Here is a 23,372-nt window from a genome sequence, read left to right on the forward strand (position 1 = left end):
ATGAAGAAAAATGCAAACTCAATTACAATCCGAACCCCAATTATACAAAGACTATTGTCCAAAATACTGCAGTTGTCTTCTAGCCATATTTGAAATATTTGGGGTAGTCTGGACACCCACAAAGCCCGGAGTGGTTGCACCCCTGTACTCACCATATTCCTACCTGCCCACCTACTCTCCCTGCTTAGAATACTCAAATCCTGTCGGGATGGAATCGAAGTTTTTACCAAATGCCTTCATCCGAGCCTCGTCAGAATTCAGCAAAGCACTGGGCGCAGGCGAGGCCAGGCTGGGCAACCTTGGCGGATTTTGGAGACCGGCCATCGATGCCGGTTCCTACATCGAGGTGGATTTTAAGACGCCCGTAAATGTGACGGGCGTGATTCTGCAAGGATCTAGCCCAGAGATCGACTTTGTCCAAAAGTGGGAACCCTCGTGGGTCACGTCTGTGATATTCAGTGCTTCCAATACCAGCGTGTTCAAGGATATACAGGTGACATAAGTTATCACTGATACAGTGTGCTGCATATAAATGTAAGGAAAACTGTTCATGTTTCAAGTGGTTCACGTGAAAATGGCAAATTTATCGCTACATCATAGAAAGGCATGCATCAACTCTAGAGGCATTGATCTGTAGAGCATTCCAGGCAAGCTATACACCAGGATATTAATACGTAGGATAAAGAATAAGACAAATTGAGTAATAGTGAATTAGTGTCGATGAGACAAAAGAGGGCTGTAGTAATCATAGGTTTATGGTAAGTGAGCTGATTGAGTCGGGTTGTGAGTATAGGGAGGATCTTCGGGTTTACTTTGTAGGCTTTAAGCAGGCGAATTACTCTTGTGTGAAGGGAGGGAGGGTGTGGGAACGGCTCTATTATGGCATCTCAGGTAAGAGAGGTCAGCTGCTTAAAAACTTGCATGATGGTACTCAGGCCTCTTGTTCGAATAGGAGAGACATCAGAACGGATTGATGTTGTTGCTCCAGGTGTCCACCGAGGTTGTATATTGCCTCCTACGTGATAGACTATACATTCAGAACGCGGTCATAACAGTGGAACATTCAGGCACCAATGCAGATGAGATGAATGTGCAGAACTTAAAATGCAGATGACACGGGTTCATTGGTTTGTGCGTGGGCATGGATACCACTCAGACTGGACACTCAGAAGCTCTTCCTAAGGCAAATCTGATTGCAGCAGTTATTAACGTGGCCACTTTGGTACGCTCACAATTTCCGGTAGGTGGAAAGAAGGATCCCGTAGCAGAGGACTTTGTGACTTGGGCAGTAATGTGAACAGTGCAGGGGTTGTCAGAAGGAGGTCGAGAGATACAATTATTATTCTCGCAGGCGAGTTTCTAGATCGGCTGTGGAAACCGCTTTTAAAAGTGAAAGGATACGTTTGTAGAGAAAATGAGATTCATGAAGACAATGCCATCATCTGTATGCTGTATGGGTCAGAGGGCTGAGCTCTGTGTAGCTCCTCAAGACAAGATGTGCATTTGAGCACAGATATCTGAGATGGACACGAGGAAGGTTGTTTCAAAGACAAGATAAGCGATGCACAAGTCCCGAAGGGATCATACCAAGTACTTAAAGTGTTTGTGTGTAATTGTATCAACCTTGCTTAAACTACCATTTAATGATTTTAATCACCATTAACGATGAACCATACCTTTGTGATCACGCAGTGCAGTGCATTTTTATTATTTTGGGGTATTTGCGTTGATATTTCCGAATAACCATTTGCACTTTGTGATGTTCTCAATATTAGAAAAAAATTATGCCAAATTATAGGAGTGAAAATAAATATAAACACGGAACCTGAAGCACACAGTACTGCCTGACATGTATGTAATATATCCGTGCAGTTAACGATCAAAGTAATAAAAAAAAACTTTCCCTCCAATTTTCTGGGCGTCAAACAAACCCCCGTCATTTCTGGGATGCAGTAAATCTGACTTTGTTATTTTTACGTCAGGCTGTGTATCAGGTGCACGCTTCTACAGGTTTGCTGTAATTGTTGCTTTTTTCCATTGCATGAACACCTCTCTGTGTGTGACAAACAGGTGAGCAGCGTCGATCTTGACGAGTACAGGAAAGTGAAGATCTACTTTGCCAATATGACATGCGCGACCATTTTACGATTAACTCTGAATTCGTCGCATGGAAACGTCTCTCTCCGATTTGAGGTGCTCGCAAACTACCACAAAATTAACACCACCTTAATAGACTATATCCCAATCGACACTAACGGATCGATAAAGTTCTTCGCCAACAACACCTTCAGCAACCTCGCCTGCTACTGGTGGGATATCAGCAACGTCAGCAAAATCATGATCGGCCACGCGCTCTGCGACTACGTGTGCGACTGCAGCGCTAAAAGGTTCCCTTTGCAAAACGACTTGGAGTTCGTGTACACATTCCCGCTCCTCGGTTTATACAACGTTACTGTCACCGAGCTGGTGCCCTTAGCCTCCACGACGTATGAGCGCATGGAGGTCGCTGTGAACAGCAGGGGCTGCAAGACCCTGTCGGTAAACATCGACGACAACAGCGTGAGCCTTGCGAGAGCACGGACCGTTTCTCGTAAAGACGCCCTCGTACGTTTAGCGACGTTATACGGCTTCTGCATCCGTGCGCAGATGTACTTTTTCGATTGGATCGCAACCGACCTCTCCAAGGGCTCGTCCAGGCAGCTCAACGCCACGTCGAGGTACGTTAGGTTCCCGCCAAACTTTTTCAGTCCTGGGCAGTTCTCAGTGACGGCAAAGGGAAGATACATCGGGAACTTCTCACTGGAGAAATCGAGCACCATCTATATCAACGTGCCAGCCTCTCAGCTCGTTGTGGCGTTCCGCGGAGCAGACACTCGGGTTGTGGGCAACGACCAGGACCTCGTGGTTGATGCCGGAGAATTTTCATATGACCCCGATGATGACATTCTGCCCGGAAACCTGAGCTTCGCCTGGAACTGCTCGGCCACCCCAGCAGGATGCGGAGACGGCACCGTCACCAACGGCTCCATGTTCATCGCTAATGCGAGTGCCCTGATCGTGGGTTCCACGATGTCCATCACAGTCACCGCTACTAAGGGAAACAAGACGGGATCGGCAACGCAGATAATTAGAATCACCAGCGACTCACCGCCGGATATTTACATAAGGTTAGCTATCACGTTTTGTGTGCTGCCTGTGGTATTCGTGTCAACAAAAAAAAATCGAGGTGGCCACGTGGATCAAAGGGATACTGCTACGCCAGGGTACCAATCTGACACTGTTAAGCTCTGGGTGCAAATATATGTATTCTTGAAACTATTCTAAATTTGGAACGTGTCACTGCCATACCATATCTGCTTAGTCTCATAGAGAGAGAAGGACTCGGCACGAGAGACAGGCAAGCAGGAAGGCAGCAGCCATGCGATGAGCTGGCGCCAACTATTGCCCAAGCTCTGTGGTCCACAATATATGAGGATGCTGTCAGCTAAGTAATGCATGTTTACACGTGGGAGGAGACTTGAGCATTTGGAGAAAACCCACGAATGCGAGAAGGCAACACTATCCCATACAGATGGAAAAGGTGGAGTCCAGATATTTGCCATACTGCCGTCTCCTGGCGAGCCAGGGTATCGCAGGGTATCACACCACCTTGAACCGAATGACCTTAACCTGTACCCAAGTACAGTGCACTGTTAACAAAAGGACTGCAATTGGTAACCGCTCATCAAAATGTCCAGCATTCAAATTATTTTGTTAAACCAGAAGAAAACTCAAGAGACTAGGATGAGTCTAATTTCAAGAGTGACCCGAGTAATTTGTCTGCCAGTAAAGGGGCGATTATTCCTGCTATGTGTGTGCAATCCCAAATGCATAATTTGTGGTAAAATCAGAATATGGCAAATTTGGACCCTGCTCTTGTGTATCACATCATGGGATCTTGTAACCTCCACTGTGAAACAGGTGCCACATAGTATTATCCTGGTTATTGCACCCGGTAGTGATAATCGGTTGATCAATATCACCAAAGGCACATTGCCCTCACAGTACAGGCAGATGGTGCTTAGCGCTGAAGATGCATTCCTGGAGTAGTGAGCGCTCATCAAATCAGCATTAAAGGGGTCATCATACCGTTGTTTCCATGGGGGTGCGTTCCCGACATTGTTATTTCTTATATATGAGCAATGTATGAGGGCTTCATTGGGATATTGGTAATAGCGCAAATAATAATACAGATGGCAAACATTATTTGAGAATTCAATAACATCAATATTATGTACTGTACTCACAAGTGCATCTTCCTACAAAACAGTGGAGGGAGACGAGCTTTGAGGAACTACTACTGGGAATATGGTGTGTTTTTTTTAACTAGCAAGCGTGGCTTGGACCACAGCATACTGTAATAATATTTAATAACAAATTAATTGTTCAATATGTAATCGTGACCACATACAGGCTTGTCTCGCTTAGCGAGCGTTCTTTTTTCGAGAATTCGCTATAACGTGCAATCTGAATTTAGACCCATTTGTTTTAAAAACGAGAAAAAAATGTCACTTGGCAAGCAGAGACCGATCGATCGAATGTCCCCCGTGGGCTGTCAGGAGGTGCACGGCGGCCCGTATCTGTTTGTTTACCAAATTGTATAGGTACACTAATTCCCAAGCTTGAGCAAGCAGCAAAAAATAGCAAGAACTGTCCCAGACCACACCAAGATCACACACAATCCCTCCATAAAATGCACTAACAACTTCTACCCTACAAACAACATAAATTCCAGGCACCTGCGAGAACTAAGTGGTACATTTGATGTTTTGTTACTTTATTTGAAAGTTACGATTTGTATTTCTCGCATTAAAAAGTCGTTAAAGAGTGGAACATTTTGGGGTTGAAACGTAGTTCAGATTTTAATATGGGAGTAAGTCAATGGGAAAACGAGTTTTTCCTCTCGAGCAATTGTCTCGGAACGTATCTCGCTCGTTCAGTGAGACGCGTATGTGTCGTGACAATCTAATTTGTAGAAGGCGGGGTGCTGATTCGCTCAGCGCGTTCGTCGCTTTCATTGGTCAAGCGATTACATGCAAAGATGGTGGCTGAGTACATGTTCTCGGCTAACGCTTCTTGAAAGAGTGCAGTAAAGTCGAATATGTTTTGACTCTTTTTTTCGGAAAAAAATGTTTCTCCCAAAGAGCGCTATAAGGAATCAGCATTTTACGGGGTCGCACTAATCGATGTCTGCCTGTACAAGGTAATCGTATCTCTCACAGCATCCTCCATGCGTCCAGCATCTTCGCGATTTGGTACAACCCCTTTTAGCAATCCCGGGGCACTTACAGCGGCACAATGGCTGGGTACAGAGAGTTCCAAACCAATTGGGGCAGCAGAGGAGAAAGAGCAACTTCCTAAAGGCAAAGGTTAAATGGATGTACATGAATGTACATCTGCCACGACGCGGATGTGGGGCTGAATTATTTCTTGAGACCATACAATTGATGATAATCATGTTAATTATGATTAACACATTTAATGCAAGTTTGGATGAAAAACCTTTGCGAACAGATATTGATCCTAAGCATTTCATGCAAGCAGCCAAATAAACTTTGGGATGCAACTCAACTAAAATTAGCAGTATGCTGAGTCCTTGTCTCACTTCGCTCAGATGCATCCACAACTGCAAGACCAAGACCGCAGTAACTCATCCATTGTCTCTGATGGCCGTGTGTTTGAACTGCAAGGCCAGTGACGTTGTGACATACGGGTGGAAGCTGTATGATCATGGAGTACTTCAGAGTTATTTACACACGCTCACAGACACAGGTAATCCCCACCCTCTGTGCGTCTCAGTAGAGACACTCTCCGACTGTATCTCAGTAGAAAAATTCTCCCTCTGGGTCTCAGTAGAGACATTCTCCCTCTCGGTCTCAGTAGAGACACTCTCCGTCTGTGTCTCAGTAGAGACACTCTCCCTCTGGGTCTCAGTAGAGACACTCTCACTCTGTGTCTCATTAGATACACTCTCCCTCTGGGACTCATTAGAGACACTCACTGTGTCTCAGTACAGACATTCTCCCTCTGTGTCTCAGTACAGACATTTTCCCTCTGGGTCTCAGTAGAGACACTCTCCCTCTGGGTCTCAGTACAGACACTCTCCCTGTGGGTCTCAGTACAGACACTCTCTCTCTGTCATAGTAGAGACACTCTCCCTCTCGGTCTCAGTAGAGACACTCTTCCTGTGGGTCTCAGTAGAGACACTCTCCCTCTGGGTCTCAGAAGAGACACTCTCCTTTATAATTGTGTGCTCTTGTATTTCCCTTCAGGTGTCCTTTCTAGTGGCCTGGAAGTGAAGAGTAATTCATTGGGTAGTGGACTTGTCCTAGTAATCAAAGTGGAAGTCACAATCTCGAGAAGGTCTTCAACTGCCGAGTTTAACTTGACAACAAACTTCCCCCCTCACGCTGGCAGCTGTCATAACAAAGAAACAGAAGGTGCGTGTGTGCTTGTGTGCGTAGCTGACAACACGCCCCGCTGTACACCTGGTGACCTGAATTTTAATTACACTCAAGGCTGAGATCAGTGGAAATACTTAAACCTGTCGATAACCTCCCTGTAAGGTTGACTTGGCTGACTGTTCCTGCAGGCATCGCCAGCATGACACTCTTTACGATCATATGCGATGGCTGGCTGGATGAGGGTGACGCGCTGCTCCAGAATAACGTGAAAGATCTGGATCTGGGATTCTTCTACCAGGTGTCCACGTTAGAAGGGCAGCGTGAACGTATTGTGCACACGAGCTGGACTAAAGATATGCAAAATATCCTCCTTCCGGTCGGCGATCCACTCAACGATTACTGTCTCCCGCTGATCGTCTATGTCTGTGACATCTACACAGACTGTTTCATCTGGCATTTATCCGTGAAGGTTGGTGCTGAACTAAGCCTCTAGGATTCACAGCTCAACCAACTCAAAGCGGTCAATGACACGTCATGAAAATATATATCTGTATCGTTAAAAATTACATCACAGCAAGTACAGCTAACACTTATCACCTTATTGCACTTGGGCACCAGCAGTGTGTTAAATTGGCAGAGTGCTCTGCCATGGTGCTCCTAAAAGGCGGAATGTAGCTCTTATTGAACGGTGGGTGATGTAATGCACACACTCAGCCAATGATTGCGCCTGTTCTGTCTGTGAACCGAGCATTCATAGGAAGCTACGGCGCCTTTGATTGGCAGAATTCTGACATGCCAAACTAATACTCTTTGGTTGTTTCGGTAAAGTCACGTAGAAATAAAAAATAAATAAAATAAAAATTAAAATATTTATTTTATTTATTTTTTATTTCTACGTGACTTTACCGAAAGAACCAAAGAGTAATTCCTGCAGTCACGAAAGCTCAAAATCAAGTTTGATGCCAAACTAATGTTCAGTGACGCAGCTTCCAAAACCATTAGCCCCTTAGAGGTGAGTCAAACGTGTCATTAGATTCGCTACCACCCGACATAGCCAATTAGTAAGGTTTGTCACGTAAACAAAACATGCCAATCAGTAACCAGTTCAGCACACTTGTGTGTTGGAGAATAAACCCACAACATCTAAAATTCGAGTACGACGTTTCGTCAGTAATTACAACCATCATTATCAGGCGACAGCCAGAGTTGTGGAGAAATCCTGTTAATCATCCCACCCGCCTATGGCCTTCCCAGCTGATTGGCTCACAAGTTACGACCGAAACAGGAGGATTTCTCCATTACTTTGGCTGTTGCCTGATGATGCTAATTGTAATTACTGGCAAAACGTCGTACTCAGATTGTAAGTGTTGTGGGTTTACTCTCCAACACATCGGTGTGTTAAACTAGTCACGAATTGGCATGTTTTGCTTGCGTAACAAACCTTACTAATTGGCTGTGTTGGGTGGTGGCGGGTTTATCGACACATTTATATTTATGCGACCGAACCCAAAACAATCCCTTCATTATGAATAATTTTGGTCGCGAAAGCCTACTACGTGTTAATTAGAAGAGACACAATACATCTAATACTCTGCTGTATAAGAAACGTATATTACAACTGTTTAACTGCACGATTGGAACTGTCAAAGAAGAAATGTTGAATAATGGACGATACGTTTCTTTGATACCCTGAATAGCCAAGCAGTGCTGATGATTTCCACGTGTGATTAATATTGACGCAGGTCCACCCGCCGGATATGAGTGAGTTCGAGAACTTAACCAGCAACATCGCACTGCCCGACGGGATGTTATGGATGTCAATTGCAACCAGCAACAGTAAGATAGCCGTAGAAGCGATGCAGACCTACGCTACACTATTGTCGGCGCAGAACGACACGTCCACACAGCAGGTGAGCCAGTTTCACTGGCATCTGGGAAGACAATGTTCCGATATTCACAAGGGATCTCTGTCTTATTGGTTCTTTCGGTAAAGTCACGTAGAAGGGAAATAATGAAATAATAAAAAGAAAACATAATAAAATACAATTCTCACGACGTTTCGGCCACAACACAAGCAGCCGTCCTCAGGTGAAGACATAGCTGTCTGAAAGACAGCGCTTCAATGAACACTGCTAAGCTTGGCAGCGTATTTTAAGCTGGGTGGGAGGAGAAAAGCGCCTTGACAAAGGAGTTTACATATCAACAGAATAATTTAGCATTGAATAAGCTGTGTTAATGTGAGAGAATTAGCAGGATGTTAAAGTCATAAATTAGCATATAACTGGGAGATTAGCATGATGTTAACGTGAGGAATTAGCATGTAACTGGTCACGGAAGTGGCTATGTTAAAGTCAGAGTTTACATATCAACAGAGGCATTTAGTATATTGACGCAAAAGAACTGCAACCACCCACTATCATACAATAAACCGATGTGAAAGAACTAAATATAAACTACATCAATATAATAAATATACTCAATATAATCTCCAATAAGCTGAGCTACTAACAATAAGTCATTATACATTACACTTCAATGTCGCAAAAAATATTATAATTTGCCTCCATCTTATCTTTCTTCTTACATCACACGACTATACACCGTATTATAAAGTGCCATAGACAGACCACAACATTGAATTATACACTGCGTTACTAAAGACTATAATAATATTAGACTTGTAATATTACACTATGTATTATTCTACCAACCCTACTGTATACCACACTGCTGTATATTCACTATGCTATTATGATACTACATATGACCTCATTAATTATATTAAACATTACACTGTTATACTATTTATTATTATTGTGATTCGGTCCGAGACATGTCGTTTGGTTTCTTCAATGTAACTGCTACCACAGAGGCAACTTAGTTTGTAGATGCCTGGGTACTGTATGTCTGGAACCACATCTTTTACAGACGGGACCAGATCACGGATTTTATGTACTGTGTTGAATCGGACCTGGATCTTGTGTTTATTCAGGATTTTGGAGATATGTTTTGTGACCCCCGCAATGTAGGGTAAGGTGATGGTTTTGAATGGCTCCTCAAGAGGATCCTTCTTCATGGTTGGAGTGATGGCTTTACGGATTGTGTAGTTGGAGTAACCATTAGCCTTGAGAGCTTGGTGTAGATGCTTGAGTTCACTGGCCATGTGTTTCTGGTCGGAGATGCATTGGGCTCTATGGTGTAGAGTCTTGATGAGGGAATTCTTCTGGGATGGATGGTGGTGGGAATCCGGTTTTAAGTAAGCATCCGTGTGGGTAGCTTTCCTGTAGACAGAGTGGCTCATTGAACCATCAGGTTTCCTTTTAATTAGGACATCCCAAAAGGGTAGCTTGCCATCCTTTTCGACTTCCATGGTGAATCTGATGGCTGGGTGTATGGAATTGATGTGGTCGAAGAATTGGTCTAGAGCCGGCCGGCCATGTGGCCAGATGAAAAGTGTAATCCACGTACCTCTTCCATAAGGTCGGGCGTAGAGTGGCAGTCTGGATGGCGTCAGTCTCTAATTTCTTCATGAAAACGTTGGCTACAACCGGAGATAGGGAGGAGCTCATTGGGGTGCCCTCAGTTTGTTTGTAGAAAGTTCCATTCCAGGTGTAGTATGTGTTGGTTAAGCAGTGTCTCACCACATCGGATTGGGAACATGTAGACAATATGACTGCCTCTTCAGCTGCCACTATATCGACCAAATGTAAGGACAACTTGATTTCCAAATTTAACGCAGTGTATAATTCAATGTTGGGGTCTGTCTATGGCAGTTTATAATACGAGGTATAGTCGTGTGATATAAGAAAAAAGATTAGATGGAGGCATATTATAATAATTTTTGCGACATTGAAGTGTAATGTGTAATGACTTATTGTTAGTAGCTCAGCTTATTGGAGATTATATTGAGTATATTGATGATATTGATGTAGTTTATATTGTAGTTTTTTATCGGTTCACTATATTATAGTCATTATATAGTGTATTGTATACCCAGTTACTTAATGTTAATATCTCAGCTTATGAGAATATATTACATTGATTACACTGGTCAACAACAACAAAAATTCTGGCCTGGACTTTTGCAGCTGTTTTAGACTTTCAGGGTGCTGATTCCAAATCTGATCTCAGATTTGCTCTATCACATCTCATTTTATGCTATTGGCATACCCCATTTTCATTGATTTTACCTGACTTATGATTGCAAGTTGTTGCGAGTCAGTGACTGCTTTAGTGTTCAAATATGGTGCTGTATTTTTAGGATAGTGTGTTTATAATAACATTTTATGTAGATGTCCACATTTATTTAATATTTTTCTTCTGCAGTTTTTATTGAAAATGCAATATTTGATATCTCAAATACCTGATGTGATAGACAAAAATTACCTTAAAACCATTGGAATACCTTATGCCAGAAAAAGTGTGTTGACCAGTGTTATATTGATGTAGTTTATATTTAGTTCTTTCACATCGATTTATTGTATGATAGTGGGTGGTTGCAGTACATTAGCGTCAATATACTAAATGCCTCTGTTGATATGTAAACTATGACTTTAACATAGCCACTTCCGTGACCAGTTACATGCTAATTCCTCACATTAACATCATGCTCATCTCCCAGTTACATGCTAATTTCTGACTTTAACATCCTGCTAATTCTCTCACATTAATAGAGCTTATTCAATGCTAAATTATTCTGTTGATATGTAAACGCCTTTGTCAAGGCGCTTTTCTCCTCCAACCCAGCTTAAAATACGCTGCCAAGCTTAGCAGTGTTCATTGGAGCGCTGTCTTTCAGTCAGCTCTGTCTTCACCTGAGGACGGCTGCTTGTGTTGTGGCCGAAACGTCGTGAGAATTTTACTTTATTATGTTTTATTTTTATAATTTTATTATTTCCCTTCTACGTGACTTTACCGAAAGAACCAAGAAGATGAATTCCTGCACTCACGAAAGCTTTAAATCGAAATTTAAGGGATCTCTGCTTTAAAGTGAATAATTAATGGCTTTGATATTCCTCAAAGATACTTCTGTAACCATCAACCCCATCAGATCATCAACAGGCTGATGCAGATATGTGCTTCATGAATGGAAAATGACAGACAGGCCACAGGAGTGCGATTGTGGCCATGCAACCAAAACTATGGACTATATAATAAACCATTGTAGTCTGTGCTCCTTCATTAGAAGAGGGACAGCAAAACAATACAGCACAACCTCGACATTGGCATCATGCTTCTTCCATTCGCAATTACAGAATATGTGTTTAACCTGGCCTGTTTCTTCCTGCTTTTTTCCATGTTGTAGACTACTTCACACAATCTGTTATTGGCCATGTCCAAGTCAACGGGTCAGTTCTACATACCTGTGGACATACTTCAGTACTCGGGCACAGTCGCGACTCTCACCAGGAACGTCGCGGTCGTGAACCAATCACTGTGGGTGAGTAAGTAAGTGGCATATTACGGACAAGAGCTGACACGCAGAAAAACGCTCTCCCGTGTAGCCCACACAAGGCTCTCGGGGCAAGTGCTCTGAGTGAGCAGCATCCATGAAGGCTGACATGGTTCACCTGTAACAGGATGGTGTGGCCATCGTCATACCCCCGGTGCTCCTTTTTGAAGCTGAGTCAACTCACGGGCAGGCCAAGAACTGGTTCATATTTTTCTTCATCGCTGTTGGCCGTGAGCGAGAATCGAACACAGGTCACCTGGAGATGATAGCGCTAACCAAGACACCACCTATACTCTTTGGTTATTTCGGTAAAGTCACGTAGGTATAAAATAAAATGAATTAAATCACGACGTTTCGGGCGCTATACAAGCGTCTGTCATCAGGTGGGACAACCACAGCAAGAAACAATTGCTGAAGTGGGCAAAAGGGCTGCTGCAACAAGAAACTATATAGGTAAGAGAGGGGGGAGGAGCAAAGGGGGGAAAGATAGAGAGGGCAGGGGTGTGGGGTAGGGGAGTGCTGCGAAAACGTTTTGAGGACGAGCAGACAATGCTGGCGGGGGAGGTAAGTGGGCAGGGCTGGGGGTGGGGAGCTGAAGCAACAAAAACAAAATGCCAGGGGGGGAGGGAAGTGGGCGGGGCTGGGAGTGGGGAGCTGAAGCAACAAAACAAAAATGCCGAGGGGGTGGGGAGTGAGTGGGGAACTGAAGCAACAGGAGATGCGGAAATGAAGGCAACACCATAAAGAAGGTAAGGTTTTACCAGGTTAATAACATCCTTCCGATGATTGCTTAATTTGTATCCATCTTCTCGGTTGAAGTTATTTCTGGATGGCTTCATGAACAAACCTTTGATAGTAGCCCGAAGGTTTTCAGAGTACCTTGGTTTCGGAAAAAAACAATATCATGAGAGCCCACAGCGTTATAGCAATGGTCAGCCACGGTGGAGGTATTGATTCTGCCATGTTTCAGATCCGACTTGTGCTCGCGAACACGGTCTTAGACATGTCGTTTCGATTTAAAACTTTCGTGACTGCAGGGATTCATCTTCTTGGAATCTTTAGGTGAAGTCACGTAGAAGGGAAATAATAAAATAATAAAATAAAACATAATAAAATAATTCTCACGACGTTTCGGCTACAACGCAAGCAGCCGTCCTGAGGTGAAGAATGAAACACCACCAAGCTTGGAGCGTATATTTCAGCTGGGTTGGAGGGGGAAGAAGAGCGCCTTGACAAAATAATTTGCATATCAATAGGAATTTAGCATATTTATGGGAAATGCGCAGGAGGTGGGCGGGGGATTTCAAAGTCATATTATGCCCGTGCATTACGCAGGATTAGCAGAATCAAAGGGAGGAGATAGGGGGAAGCATTAACAAAGGGAAGGAATGTTAATAGTATGTAGCTGCAGTTACTAAACCACCACGTTAAAAACTAAAGTATAAACTACATAGTATCATCAGTATACTAAATATACTCTCCAATAAGCTGAGCTACTAACAGTAAGTAATACATTACAATTCTCTGTCGCAAAAAATATAATATGCTTCCAGCTAAACTTTTTTCTCTTACATCACACGGGTCTACCCCGTACTATATACTACCATAGACAATCCCAAAATTAAATTATATACTGTATTACTATACACACTCTATACCTTCGACTATAATATTACCATAAGTATTATTCTACCCACCTTACTGTATACCACACTGCTGTATATTCGCTATACAATTACGATACTGTATATTACCTTATACACTGCATCAAACACTACAATTTTATACTATTTATACAATCTGCTATACACTATACCATTGACCGTCGCGTGAAAGATACTAAGAGGAAGCAACGAAACATGTCAATGGGAGAGCAGCGATAGGAGAGCCGCAGCAGAGCAAATAATCCATTCTTGTGGAGAACACAAGATACACAGTCAATACCAGTGAGTGGACTGCGGTCTGAAAGTCACCGTAAACGTGAAGACAATCAGTTAAGATCCGAAATGGTTTATTACGTCCTTCCAATGATTGCTGAGCCAGAATCCATCTTCTCGGTTGAAATTGTCTCTGTATTTGTATATGCGGATCGCCTCATAAACGAATCTCTCATGGTAGCCAGATGGCTTGCAGAGAACCTCTGTCTTGGAGAAGTCAATGTCATGTGAGCCCACTGAATTGTAACAGTGATCTGCCACGGCTGAGGTGTTTGTCGTACCGTGTTTCAGGTCTGCTTTATGTTCACGGATGCAGTCCGAGACATGTCGTTTGGTTTCTCCAATGTAACTGCTACCACAGAGGAAACTTAGTTTGTAGACGCCAGAGTAATGTATGTCTGGAACCACATCTTTTACAGACGGGACCAGATCACGGATTTTATGTACTGTGTTGAATCGGACCTGGATCTTGTGTTTAATCATGATTTGGGAGATATTTTTTGTGACCCAGCAATGTAGGGTAAGGTGATGGTTTTTAAAGGCTCCTCAACAGGATCCTTCTTGATGGTTGGAGTGACGGCTTCACGTACGTTTTGAGTTCACTGGCAATGTGTTCCTGGTCGGAGATGCATTGGGCTCTATGTTATAGAGTCTCGATGAGGAAGTTCTTCTGGGATGGATGGTGGAGGGAATCCGGTTTTAGGTAAGCATCCGTATGGGTGGCTTACCTGTAGACAGAATGGCTCATTGAACCATCAGGTCTTCTTTTAATTAGGACATCCAAAAAGGGTAGATTGCCATCTTTATCGACTTCCATGGTGAATCTGATGGCTGGGTGTATGGAATTGATGTGGTCGAGGAATTGGTCTAGAGCAGGCCAGCCATTTGGCCAGAAGACAAAAGTGTCATCTCCGTACCTCTTCCATAAGGTCGGGCGTAGAGTAGCAGTCTGGATGGCGTCAGTCTCAAATTTCTCCATGAAAACGTTGGCTACAAACGGAGATAGGGGGGAGCCCATTGGGGTGCCCTCAGTTTGTTTGTATAAAGTTCCATTCCAGGTGAAGTATGTATTGGTTAAGCAGTGTCTCACCAGGGGGGGTACCCCAGTATTCAGTCCTTGATGAACCAAGTCTTCAATGATTGCGATGGTGTCAGGTACAGGAACTTTGTGAATAAGGAAACCACATCAAAACTGACAAGCAGGTCATCTGGGGACAGGGAAATTCCGTTGATTGTCGATACCAGGTCAGTAGAGTTTAGTACCGCAGAGGTGGTTTTTCCAGTGAAAGGCCGCAGGATTTCAGACAAAAAACGAGCCAGTTTGTAAGTGGGGGAGTTGATAGTAGAGATGTAGTGGTGGTATTGACGTGCGCCGACTGTGACAGTGATGGATCACGGGGCGGCGCGGGGTGCGGGGTTGGGCACGCGTTGTGGGCGTGGTGTGGACGCGCGCGCCGGGAGTGACAGATGACGGGGCGGCGCGGAGTGAGTGGTGAGGCACGATGAGATGTGGGAAAAGAGGATCGTAGCCAGCGCCCGGTGATTGGTCGAATAAGTGGGTGCTCGCAGCGACGTCCGCAGGTGGGGTATAAAGGGGGACGCGCGAGAGCACTCGGGGAGAGTTACCCAGTTGAAGACCCGAAGACGGAGCTGAAGACTTAGTCGCCGAGTAGCTAAGTGGATGTTGGTCATCCGAGTAGCTCAGTGGGCGTTAGTCGCCGAGTAGCTAAGTGGATGTTGGTCATCCGAGTAGCTCAGTGGGCGTTAGTCGCCAAGTAGCTAAGTGGGTGGTTGTCACCCGAGTACTAAGTGGATGTTGGTCATCCGAGTAGCCCAGTGGCGTTAGTCGCCGAGTAGCTAAGTGGATGTTGGTCATCCGAGTAGCTCAGTGGGCGTTAGTCGCCAAGTAGCTAAGTGGGTGTTTGTCACCCGAGTACTAAGTGGATGTTGGTCATCCGAGTAGCTCAGTGGGCGTTAGTCGCCAAGTAGATAAGTGGGTGTTTGTCACCCGAGATACAAAGTAGGTGTTAGTCACCTGTAACCAAGTTTGATAAAATAAAGAGTGTGTTACCCGTGAAGTCGTCTCCCGCCGAGTTACTACATTACAACTGGCGTCAGAAGTAAACCTGTCTTCAAGAAGTATGGACACAAGGAAGACTACCCGTACCCACGAGCGAGGTCGGGATGACGACGGCGTACCGGGGACACCGACCTCGGGAGTAGAGGACGAGGAGTTGCCGCCGATGCAGCACTTCGCGGTGATGGCCGACGCTCCGCTTGCCTCCGACACCAGCCTCCAGGACGCGCACTCCCGGTTGGCGGAGTTGCTACTCGCCGCCGCCGCTGTCTTGGCCGACATCTCCGTTCCGGCGAGCGGAAAAAACGGCTGCGGGGGTCGTGGAGGAAGCGACGTTGGAGGATTCCCGCCAAAAGGCGCTTCGCGCCAAAAGTCTGGAAGTTGCCGCCGTTTTTGGGGGGCCGCCACCGATTGGCGGGAAAGACGGACGCCACGTGGCCGGACACCTCCGCGCAGCGCAGCCCACGTCATCAGCGCGCGCCGGAGCCCTCCATTTTGCGCCTGACAACCGAGCCGACATTTTACACAACTCCAGCGGAGCGCGGGAAAATCTCTCCGACGTCGACGACGATCGGGTCCTCCAGCAAAGATTGCCCGCGCTGTCGGCGTTCAAGGCGGATGGGGGCGACTGGGGAGCCTTCCAACGAAGGTTCCTCGCTCATCAGGAGATGTCGGGGTGGTCCGACACCACTGCCCTGCGTGCGTTGCCAGCGATGCTTGACGACGACGCGCTTGCAGCCTTCACATCTGCTGCAAGGTCGTCCCGCTCTACGCTCCAGGCCGCACTACACCTGATGGCGAAGGTGTTCGGGCCGCCCTCCACGTGTCGCCACCAGTTCTACGATCGGCGGAAGGTGGCTGGGGAAACGACGCTAGCCTACCGCACGGCACTACTCGCCTTGGCGGACGCAGCTTTTCCCCGCATGGATAAGGAGGGGAAGGACGCCATGGTGACGGAGCAGCTGCTGGTGTTGGCCCACGAGTTGGGGGTCCCCATCAACGTGGCAGACGAGATGGATATCTGCTCCCTGGCGATCGCCACGAGCATTCACGCGTACGAGGTCCTCAAACGCAGGCCGGGGGTCGTCTGCAATTTGGCGGGGAACGCGGTACTGGCAGCCACGATCGCCGAACCTCAGCCAGCTGCGGTGCAGGAGCAGGCCTTCGCTGCATCGCGTCCGGGGGAGTGGAGAACGGGAGGTCGTTCGCCCACACGTTCGCCCCGCAAGCTGGAGCAACCGAAACCTACGACGTCCGTCGTCTGTTACAACTGCGGCCTTCGGGGTCACGTCGCAGCCGGGTGCCGGGCCCCGCGTCAGCGCGCCACAGGACCACGTCGGGACGACGACCAGGGCCACAAGTCATCCCAACAAAACCCGGTGCCTCGGGCTTGACGGCTGCTGACCGTCGAGAGCCTGAACCCCGGGGCACGCACGAGTCCTCGATGCCTGGCCGATGTCTTCCTGAACCGCCGGCACCACCGGACGTTCAACCGCGTCTGGTGCCGTACGACGGACCGGCAAGGCGGACTCGGGCTAGGTCTCAACAATTTTCATGAAGACGGTTTTTTTTGCGCTACACCGAGCTCGCCCGGTGTTCCCCTCTGCCGGGGTAATGTCCCGTTGTAGGGACGCTCGGAAGAAAAGGGGACACTGCACGAGTCGAAAAAAAAAAAAATTTCCATTTATTTTTTTTTTGCATACACATTGCTATTGTCACTCGCCGGTTTGTATATATTGTTCTATTGTCGCGGTGGCATTGGTTGAGGGTTGCGGATGGTAGTGTTCGCGTCGTGTTGTGTTGTTAGCTTAGTTGTTGTTCTTGTTGTTGTGTTGTGTTACGGGGCACACAGGGGGGGTTTGTATATTTTTATAGCAGCCGGGGCGGCTGCGAGCTATGTGGTAGGGGGTGATGTAGTGGTGGTATTGACGTGCGCCGACTGTGACAGTGATGGATCACGGGGCGGCGCGGGGTGCGGGGTTGGGCACGCGTTGTGGGCGTGGTGTGGACGCGCGCGCCGGGAGTGACAGATGACGGGGCGGCGCGGAGTGAGTGGTGAGGCACGATGAGATGTGGGAAAAGAGGATCGTAGCCAGCGCCCGGCGATTGGTCGAATAAGTGGGTGCTCGCAGCGACGTCCGCAGGTGGGGTATAAAGGGGGACGCGCGAGAGCACTCGGGGAGAGTTACCCAGTTGAAGACCCGAAGACGGAGCTGAAGACTTAGTCGCCGAGTAGCTAAGTGGATGTTGGTCATCCGAGTAGCTCAGTGGGCGTTAGTCGCCGAGTAGCTAAGTGGATGTTGGTCATCCGAGTAGCTCAGTGGGCGTTAGTCGCCAAGTAGCTAAGTGGGTGGTTGTCACCCGAGTACTAAGTGGATGTTGGTCATCCGAGTAGCCCAGTGGCGTTAGTCGCCGAGTAGCTAAGTGGATGTTGGTCATCCGAGTAGCTCAGTGGGCGTTAGTCGCCAAGTAGCTAAGTGGGTGTTTGTCACCCGAGTACTAAGTGGATGTTGGTCATCCGAGTAGCTCAGTGGGCGTTAGTCGCCAAGTAGCTAAGTGGGTGTTTGTCACCCGAGATACAAAGTAGGTGTTAGTCACCTGTAACCAAGTTTGATAAAATAAAGAGTGTGTTACCCGTGAAGTCGTCTCCCGCCGAGTTACTACATTACAGAGACAATGGGACGAGGAGGTGTATCTTCTTAATGTATCTTTGGCAGGCCATATAATCTTGGTGGCCTGGCTGCAGAAGGTTTCAACAAGAACTGTTTGGTTTGATCAATTAATGCGGTTGAATCAGAAGCATTTTGTTGGTTTTAATGACGAGGCTGTTGGTGGGGTCTCTTTATTTTTAAATCCTTTATATTAAGTTCGCTTGCTTGCTTAGGACCGTGCAAATCTTTCGGTCGTTTTTTAACCCACTTCCCGTGATCCAATCGAGCTGACATTTTGCACACAGACTCGTTGTGCGTGACAATGCATTTTCGTGAAAAAAAATTCCAAAATTTTACACTGTTTAGGGAATTTTTTTTAAATATTTAATTACCAATTGTTTAATGCTGCCAGACAATCATCTGACCCATAGGTGGCAGCCATCTCAAGCCAGATGACGAGAGGACTCTAGCCGCCCCGATGCCACGCATATAAAGGATTTATAGTGAAAAACTTTGTTTTTACGGGTTAATTTTTGTATAGCTGCCATCGTTGAGTAGTTCTTGAATTTAGTTGTTGTATTCTATTTTGTCTATGATGACAATGGCATTGCCTTTGTCGGCTGAGAGGATGACAATGTCATCCCTCTTTTTTAATTGAGCTAATTCAAAACGTCGTGATTTTTGTTTTTATTTTATTTTACTTTCTACGTGACTTTACCGAAAAAACCTAAGAAGAAGATAATTCAAAACGCTCATCTTTGCTGATGTTACTAGCTGGAATCTTAGCGTTTTTGAGGGTTGCAGCGATTTCAGATCTTGCTACGTCTGCATCGATGTGACCCAGGTCCTTGAGAGCTACATCTACTCGGGCAATGATATCATTAACTGGTATGTGTCTAGGTGTGACAGCAAAGTTTTGTCCTTTAGCTAAAACGGATTTCAGACCATCAGAAATAGAACTGTTACTGCGATTAATTACGACTTTGTTAACGTCTAGCTTTTCAGTGTGTGGGTCTGGTCTCTTATTTGAGAGGCGGTTGAATTTGGAAATCAAGTTGTCCTTACATTTGGTCGACATAGCGGCAGCTGAAGAGGCAGTCATATTGTCTACATGTTCCCAATCCGATGAGGACATTGTTTCAGTCAAAGATAAGTGTGATTTGTAGAGTGTCTTGTCTAACTGATCTAGTTCGGTGCGCATAAGTCTGATTTTCTCTGAGATAAGAGCTAAGCTAGTTCTAGACAGAATTCGTTTAGCATTAGAAGAAGTTACAGCAGCAGAGGTTCGTGTGAATGCGATTGATGAATCCCTGCAGTCACGAAAGCTTTAAATCGAAATTTAACCGCCACTACGGGGTGGGATTCCATAAAACTTTAAGATCCTTCAACAAGCTCCGGGATAAGAAGGCTCAGCTAATCGAGTCTCTCACCTTTCTGAAGAGATGCCGCGACTCTAAGGTAATACCAATCGCATTTACACTAACCTCTGCTGCTGTAACTTCTTCTAATGCTAAACGAATTCTGTCTAGAACTAGCTTAGCTCTTATCTCAGAGAAAATCTGACTTACGCGCACCGAACTAGATCAGTTAGACAGACACTCTACAAATCACACTTATCTTTGACAGCAACAATGTCCACATCGGATTGGGAACATGTAGACAATATGACTGCCTCTTCAGCTGCCGCTATGTCGACCAAATGTAAGGACAACTTGATTTCCAAATTCAACCGCCTCTCAAATAAGAGACCGGACCCACACACTGAAAAGCTAGACGTTAACAAAGTCGTAATTAATCGCAGTAACAGTCTATTTCTGATGGTCTGAAATCCGTTTTAGCTAAAGGACAAAACTTTGCAGTCGCACCTAGACACATACCAGCTAATAATATCATTGCCCGAGTAGATGTGGCTCTCAAGGGCCTGGTCACATCGATGCAGACGTAGCAAGATCTGAAATTGCTGCAACCCTCAAAAACGCTAAGATGCCAGCTAGTAACACCAGCAAAGATGAGCGTTTTGAATTAGCTCAATTAAGAAAGAGGGATGACATTGTCATCCTCTCAGCCGACAAAGACAATGCCACTGTCATCATGGACAAAATAGAATACAACAACAAAATTCAAGAACTACTCAACGATGGCAGCTATACAAAAATAAAAAGAGACCCCACCAACAGCCTCGTCATTAAAACCAACAAAATGCTTCTGATTCAACCGCATTAATTGATCAAACCAAACAGTTCTCGTTGAAACCTTCTGCAGCCAGGCCACCAAGATTATATGGCCTGCCAAAGATACATAAAGAAGATACACCTCTTTGTCCCATTGTCTCTACTATCAACTCCCCCACCTACAAACTGGCTCGTTTTTTGTCTGAAATCCTGCGGCCTTTCACTGAAAAAACCACCTCTGCGGTACTAAACTCTACTGATCTGGTATCGACAATCAAGTGAATTTCCCTGTCCCCAGACGACCTGCTTGTCAGTTTTGATGTGGTTTCCTTAATCACCAAAGTTCCTGTACCTGACACCATCGCAATCATTGAAGACTTGGTTCATCAAGGACTGAATACTTGGGTACCCCCCCTGGTGAGACACTGCTTAACCAACACATAATTCACCTGGAATGGAACTTTCTACAAACAAACTAAGGGCACCCCAATGGGCTCCCCCCTATCTCCGGTTGTAGCCAACGTATTCATGGAGGTAATTTGAGACTGACGCCATCCAGACTGCAACCCTACGCCCGACCTTATGGAAGAGGTACGTAGATGACACTTTTGTCATCTAGCCACATGGCCGGCCTGCTCTAGACCAATTCCTCGACCACATCAATTCCATACACCTAGCCATCAGATTCACCATGGAAGTCGAAAAAACATGGCAATCAACCCTTTTTGGATGTCCTAATTAAAAGGAGACCTGATGGTTCAATGAGCAATTCTGTCTACAGGAAAGCCACCCATACGGATGCTTACCTAAAACCGGATTCCCACCACCATCCATCCCAGAAGAACTCCCTCATCAAGACTCTATACCATAGAGCCCAATGCATCTCCGACCAGGAACGCATTGCCAGTGAACTCAAACACGTACGCCAACCTCTTGAGGCTAATGGTTACTCCGACTACACAATCCGCAAAGCCATCACTTCAACCATCAAGAGGGATCATGTTGAGGAGCCTTTCAAAACCATCACCTTACCCTACATTGCTGGGGTCACAAAAAATATCTCAAAAATCCTGATTAAACACAAGATCCAGGTCCGATTCAACACAGTACATAAAATCCGTGATCTGGAACCGTCTGTAAAAGATGTGGTTCCAGACATACAGTACCCTGGCATCTACAAACTAAGTTGCCTCTGTGGTAGCAGTTACATTGGAGAAACCAATCGACATGTCTCAGACCGCATCCGTGAACATAAAGCAGACCTGAAACACGGTAGGACAAACACCTCAGCCGTGGCAGATCACTGTTACAATTCTTTGGGCTCACGTGATATTGACTTCTCCAAGACAGAGGTTCTCTGCAAGCCATCTGGCTACCATGAGAGATTCGTTCCTGAGGCGATCCACATATACAAACACAGAGACAATTTCAACCGAGAAGATGGATTCTGGCTCAGCAATCATTGGAAGGACGTAATAAACCATTTCGGATCTTAACTGATTGTGTTCACGTTTACGGTGACTTTCAGACCGCGTTTCACTCACTGGCATTGTATTCTTTGCAGGGAATGGATTCTTTGCTCTGCTGCAAGTCTCCGATCACTACTCTCTCATTGACATATTTCGTTGCTTCCTCTTAGTATCTTTCACACGACGTTCAATGGTACAGTGTATAATAACAAATAGTATAACATTTATATGCTTAATACAATGTACAAAGTAATATATAGTATCGTAATTGTATAGTGAATATACAGCAGTGTGATACACATTAGGGTGGGTAGAATAATACATAGTGTAATATTACAATGCATAAGGTTGAGGGTGGTTTATAGCAATACAGTATATAATTTAATTTTGGGTTTGTCTATGGCAGCATATAGTACGGTGTAGACTCGTGTGATGTAAAAGAATAAAGTTTAGATGGAAGCATATTATATTTTTAACGACGTAGAATTGTAATGTATTACTTACTGTTAGTAACTCAGCTTATTGTAGAGTATATATAGTATACTGATGATATTATGTAGTTTATACTTTAGTTGTTTACGTGGGGGTTTTAGTTACTGCAGCTACATACTATTAACACTCCTTCCCTTTATTAATGCTACCCCTATCCCCTCCCTTTGATGCTGCTAAGCCTGCATAATGCACGGGCATAAGTAATACTAATCACATACCTGCATTTCCCATATCCCCTCCCTTTGATGCTGCTCATCCTGCATAATGCACGGGCATAAGTAGTACTAATCACATACCTGCATTTCCCATAAATATGCTAAATTCCTCTTGATATGCAAATTCCTTTGTCAAGGCGCTCTTCCCCCTCCAACCCAGCTTAAATATACGCTGCCAAGCCTGGTGGTGTTCATTCAGACGCTGTCTTTCTGACAGACCTGTTCTTCACCTGAGGACGGCTGCTTGCGTTGTGGCCGAAACGTCGTGATAATTATTTTATTTCTTTATTTTTATTATTTTATTATTTCCATTCTACGTGACTTTACCGAAAGAACCAAGAAGATCAGCAAAGCTGTTTCTCCCACAATGGAGAAACAACCCCCTGAGACGCCGATCAAAACCATCACGTTACCATGCATAGCAGGTGTGAACAAAAAGATTGCCAAAATCTTAAACACAAGATC

At 45.4% G+C, this 23,372-nt stretch overlaps 1 protein-coding gene across 1 annotated transcript in view; it reads left to right on the forward strand.

Moving 5' to 3' along the window:
- Window positions 1-208: 208 nt before the first annotated feature.
- Window positions 209-23,372, forward strand: part of LOC144735478 (uncharacterized) — a 123,713-nt gene continuing 100,549 nt past the window's right edge. The window contains exons 1-5 of the mRNA XM_078617878.1: window positions 209-493; window positions 2,071-3,046; window positions 6,632-6,741; window positions 8,186-8,353; window positions 11,749-11,883. Coding sequence (XP_078474004.1) covers window positions 209-493; window positions 2,071-3,046; window positions 6,632-6,741; window positions 8,186-8,353; window positions 11,749-11,883 — 1,674 coding nt within the window. The remainder of the gene's footprint in view (window positions 494-2,070; window positions 3,047-6,631; window positions 6,742-8,185; window positions 8,354-11,748; window positions 11,884-23,372) is intronic.

Source organism: Lampetra planeri, chromosome 55 (genome assembly GCF_965212315.1).
Source record: "Lampetra planeri chromosome 55, kcLamPlan1.2.h2, whole genome shotgun sequence".
Lineage (NCBI taxonomy): Eukaryota > Metazoa > Chordata > Hyperoartia > Petromyzontiformes > Petromyzontidae > Lampetra > Lampetra planeri.